The sequence below is a fragment of the Orcinus orca genome, chromosome 21 (assembly GCF_937001465.1).
Source record: "Orcinus orca chromosome 21, mOrcOrc1.1, whole genome shotgun sequence".
NCBI classification, from domain to species: domain Eukaryota; kingdom Metazoa; phylum Chordata; class Mammalia; order Artiodactyla; family Delphinidae; genus Orcinus; species Orcinus orca.
Window position 1 is genome coordinate 31,942,853 of NC_064579.1, and position 4,795 is coordinate 31,947,647.

The 4,795-nt window shown below is 47.5% G+C and overlaps 1 protein-coding gene across 1 annotated transcript; it reads left to right on the top strand.

The window, feature by feature from the left end:
- The first annotated feature begins 718 nt into the window (after positions 1-718).
- Positions 719-4,307, top strand: LOC105748585 (collagen alpha-1(I) chain-like). The gene is made up of 4 exons (XM_049704304.1): positions 719-765; positions 2,916-3,019; positions 3,072-3,626; positions 3,736-4,307. Exons 1-4 carry the CDS (start codon positions 719-721, stop codon positions 4,305-4,307), a joined length of 1,278 nt encoding a protein of 425 aa, XP_049560261.1.
- Positions 4,308-4,795: the final 488 nt, after the last annotated feature.

Below are 4,795 nucleotides of genomic sequence, written 5' to 3' on the forward strand. Positions count from 1 at the left end.
TCAAAATCCCATCAAAATTACGATGAATATGTAAAAAATGTAACACACTTCTGATAGCATTGGTTATGGGAATATAGATACATTGACAAAGATCAGGAAGACAGAAAACACCTAAGGCAATTAATAAAATGACTGTCAAATATACCATTAATCTTTTAATTGAAAGACACATTGAGTTCACTGACCTAAACACAGAGACAAGAGGGTTGAAAATTCCAATGAAAAATACATAATTTTAAAAGATTCCTATGATGAAAATACAGGTTATCTACAGAGGAATAAAAATTAAACCACCATCAAACTTGTCACCGACAATACAGCTTGCTAAAATCGGTGCTGACTGGTAAATATTCAACAACTGGCCCAATTTTAGTTTCCTGTGGTCAGAGATCTTGAAGGACAAACCACAAAGACCAGTACAAAGAAGGTGAAAGTGTTCAGGTTTAATCTCTATGTCCAGGTGTGCTCTCTGTCTGGGGTAATTCGCACAGGAAATTGACAAAAAGCAGAAAGACTGGAAACCTACATTTTTTTTTCCTTTCTGAAAACGTATTGTCAAAGAGACTACACCTAGCCTACAGAAGCCTGTGACATTTCTATCCCAAAACGCATCAACAAAAATTTAGCTGCAAATGTTCTGTAGATCTCAAAAAGGGTACAGAGATGCTAGCAACCCTCTAATATCTCTTCTTACAATGTAAGAGCGTTTAGTTCGACAATGGTCACCCAGCTAAAGAAAAGTTTTCCCAATCTTTCTGCTGCTAGGTGTGGCTCTACGCCTAGGTTCTGACTGTTGCAATGTAAATGTTTAAGAGTCCTCTGGGCTCTTCCCTTAACAAAGAGAACCTTCCCCTACACCACTGCCTTTCCCATTTCTTCCTTGCTCATGCACAGTGATATGATGGAGGAAACCTGAGGTGGACATACTGGACCATGAGAATGAAGTCAAGTGTTAAAGATGACAGAGAAATGACATAGAAGTCTGAAACATATGCAGCTGCTCTCCCAGTCAAGGACCACCTTACACTTTTGTGAGGAGTAACCTATCTTTTTTTAAGTCACTATTATTTGAGAGTCATTCCGATTCAGTCAACTCCAATATTCAAACTAACAAAAGAACAGATTCCAGGAAAATGAAAACAAGAATCAAAAAAATACGGAAGCCAAAGGAGGCTCCATGAAGAATGTCTCATTAGCAAAGCAGATAATCTAATTACATTTAAATTATTAAAGGTTAGAAGATAAAGATGTCTTGGTCAACAAAAAAGTAGTTCCCTGTCAGCAAAATGTATGTTATTACAGGAATTGCAATGACTCGTCTATATACAAAAGAATATTAACTAGAGAGTCCAGGAAGACCACAACACTGGACAAATCGTTATATCATAGGCTTATAAAGCAATCTAACATATAACACAGGTTTGAGAAATCGGTAAGGGTGTAAGAAGGAGAACGTACTGAACCTGATGGTTTGAACATTCTCCGTCAAGTAGCTTAGACAAAAAGATTTACATTTTTTAACGTAAGAGTCCATCATTGCACTTATGTCATTTATACTATTAACACAGCCATGATACTGATTTGTAAATATATTTGAGGGGCATCATAACCTATGTTTTGAAAAGCGCTGGTAACAGATCTGCTACATGTGAACTTCCTTCGTTTATTAGGTGTTAAGTCTTAGGAATTTTCTAAAACCTCTCTACACATCAGGGTTCTCATTTATAAAACAGTGTTAAGAACAGAACCCCATTTATACAGTAGGGTTCTAAAATTAGGACCATTCTCCCAGGATTCGTTTGGTCATAAATTTAGATAATTTATCTCCTGTACTTAGCACTTAGCACAGTGCCTAGCACAAAACAAACCGTAACTGTTAGCTCCTGCTAGCGTTCAATGTTTTCCAATACATAGAGTTCACCTTTAGACAAAGCAAGGTACACGATTATAGATACAGTACAGACTACCACTGTTAGAAACTTTAATGACGGTAGAGCAGAAATAAATCAGAGGGTGAAGGGAAGCACAGGTATGCTACTTTCCTTATATTTGAAAATAAGGAAGCAATGAATATGGTCAATCAATAAATACATCTAAATCGGGTGGATCGAAAAACAGACTGATATCCTATTTCGAGCTGTAAAGGTTAACTGAGAGAACAACCATGAACTACGTAAGTTCACACAAATTGGGGAAAGGAAGTTGAAGACACAAGACGGCGGTTAATTGGGTATGTGATCTCAGTTTGCTCATATGACTAACAAAAATGTCATGTGAATCTGTATTATGCACAGTTCTGAACTTTATGCATATTAACTTCACGAATCCTCACAACACACTTCGGAGAGATACACTGCTATTGTTCTGTTTTACAGAACAATAAAATTACAGAATACAGGCACAGAAATTCAAGCGTTTCTCCCAAGACCGACGCCTGCCTCCAGAGGCGGTACGCCTATGTTTACCGCCTCCTAGAATGGAGAGCAGGATACGAAATCTCAAATTGCTATACTGCGTTTCAATTGTAATTAGGCGGAAAATAAGCGAATTCAATAAAGCCGTATATTTTAGGCAGCGGTGAGTTCCAGAGAACAGGCTGCCGCTTGGCAATTATGAACGAAGCACGTTACAATCTATATAATAATCTTTTTTTGTATGGTTACCGTCTTCTCTTTTATCACGGGAACATGGTATTAACAGCAGTTCCATTAAAGCCAGAGTTCAGCTCTGCCGACAGTTTTTCATTGTGGAAGCTGTGGAAGTTTGTTGACACGCCGATTTTTATAATTAAACTGCACTGCCAGGCATATTTTTAATAATTTCTGAGCTTTCTGTTCTACCTTTCATATGCACAACAAACATTTACGCAAGATACATTTTCATTTAATTTCACTGTTGCTCATATTAAACTACAGCCAAATCACCGCGCTGAAAACAGCACGCATTTCGAGACAGCAGGACCGCCGCGGCTCCACGGCCAGCCCACTGTTCACAGGCCGCCGCAAACCGTTTTCATCAGGTGGGATGCACGTTACTCAAACGCTGACCCTGTGGGCCGGTCTCTCGGGAAGGAGCCTGCACCCCGCAAAGCCCCCGAAAACCGACCAAGGCCAAGACGGCAAGGGCGGCGCGGCCGCAACCGAGGGCCGGTGGCGTCGGGAGCCGCGACTGGGAACGCGGACGCGCGCGGCTTCGCCACCAGCTCGCTGCCCCTGAAGCGGCGCCGCCGCGAGCACGGCTGCCGGCGCCGCCCCACACTCCGCCTAGGGAGGGCGAGGCCGAGACTCCAGCCCGCGCGGGCGCCCGACACAGAGCCCGGCGCCCCGGGCCCGCGGCCGACCCCCGCCGGCGCCCGCCCCGAGGACGCCGAGGCCCGGACAACTGCGCCCGGCAGGCCGCGGCCGCCAGTCGTCGGCGCGAGAGCCGAGGGCCCGCGGGGGGCTGGGCGAGGCCTCCAGCCCCCCTCGAGGAACGCGAGAGCCGAGGCGAGGGCCCCGCTCCTCCTCCGCGGGGCCCTCCAGGCCGGAGCAGGCCGAGCCGAGGACGCGACGGCGGGAGGCCCGGCCCTCGAACCCGCCTCGCCGGGGCAGCCCGCGGGTCGCGGCCGCGCAGGACTCACCTGGGAGGTACCGCTCCTGCGCGGAGGTTACCTTCCGGGGCGCTTCCCTGCCCCCCGAGGCTCTGGCACCAGCCCCAACGGAACCCGGAGACGATGCGGCTTCCTTGCTTAACCAGCTGGCGCCGGAGGGCCGCAGGCCGGCCCCACTCCTCAGCGACGGCCCTCTGAGACCGGCGCCCGGAGCCCCGAGACCCGTCCTGCCCGTGGTGCGCAGGCGCTCCCTGGCGGCGGGGCGGGCGCGTGCAGGCGACCGGCGGCCGCCCCCGTGTTCCCTGAGCCGGCGGCGGACCAGCTGCAGAGCATCCCGAGGGGCCTGGATGCATCGGAGGAAGCCACGCAGAGGGAGGCCCTGTTGCCCAAGAGCAGGTGTGAGAAGCTCCACGTGGAGCACCTGAAAGTGGGGGAAGGTCGTGGGCGGCTTTGCGGGGACAGTGTGCCAGGCGATAGAGGAGGCTCAGGAAGAGAAGGAACTGGACAGAGCCAAAATCCAGAAGGTTCCGAACGGAAAAGATGCACTACTGCAGAACTGGACTCCGGGGAAGAATCTTCCTCTGACCCCTTCAAGTGGTTTGAGAAACAGGAGGCAGAGAGGGAAGACTCTGGCCCTCCAGGCGAGCCTGAGCGAGGAGAAGATGCATCCACCCTCTGCAGAGGACTGAAGAAAACAAGGACTGACCAGAATCTGTAATGACCTTGTTTCCAAGATGGAGAAGAGCTGACGTTTAAGTCCCTGATCAGTCCTCCCGTCTGTCGGTCTGACTCCCTCTGTTAGGTTTCATGTTCTTGTCTCTTAACCTCAACTGGTTTTTAAACCATACTGCTTTAAAAAGAAAACTAAATAAAGTTTCCTTTCAGTTTACCAAAAAAAGATACAAACAAACAGCATGTTGCTTTAAGACACCCCCCGACAATGCTTTGGGGGCCCCAAATGAAAGGCCACCGGAGAATCTGCACATCCACCTTCTACTCTGTCCATGAGGCTTTCAGCTGCATACTGCTACATACAGCACGTCTGCTGTAGGCACCATCCAGTCATCTACGCTTGGGAATAATGATAGATTCACACACAGGGAAAAAAATATTCAGAGTAGAAAACATGATTTGTAAAGAGAAATGAAAAGTAGGCGTCAAATCTATTTGCAAAGTGGAATCCATCGAGAGTAAAGGTGTTACCAA

What these genes read in the sequence shown, in the direction of transcription:
- LOC105748585 (XM_049704304.1), top strand. Translation starts at nt 719, where the DNA reads ATGGTCACCCAGCTAAAGAAAAGTTTTCCCAATCTTTCTGCTGCTAG. An exon ending in CCCAATCTTTCTGCTGCTAG is followed by an intron (nt 766 to 2,915) that starts GTGTGGCTCTAC and finishes ATTAAACTACAG; the next exon opens with CCAAATCACCGCGCTGAAAA. An exon ending in CCGCAAACCGTTTTCATCAG is followed by an intron (nt 3,020 to 3,071) that starts GTGGGATGCACG and finishes TCTCTCGGGAAG; the next exon opens with GAGCCTGCACCCCGCAAAGC.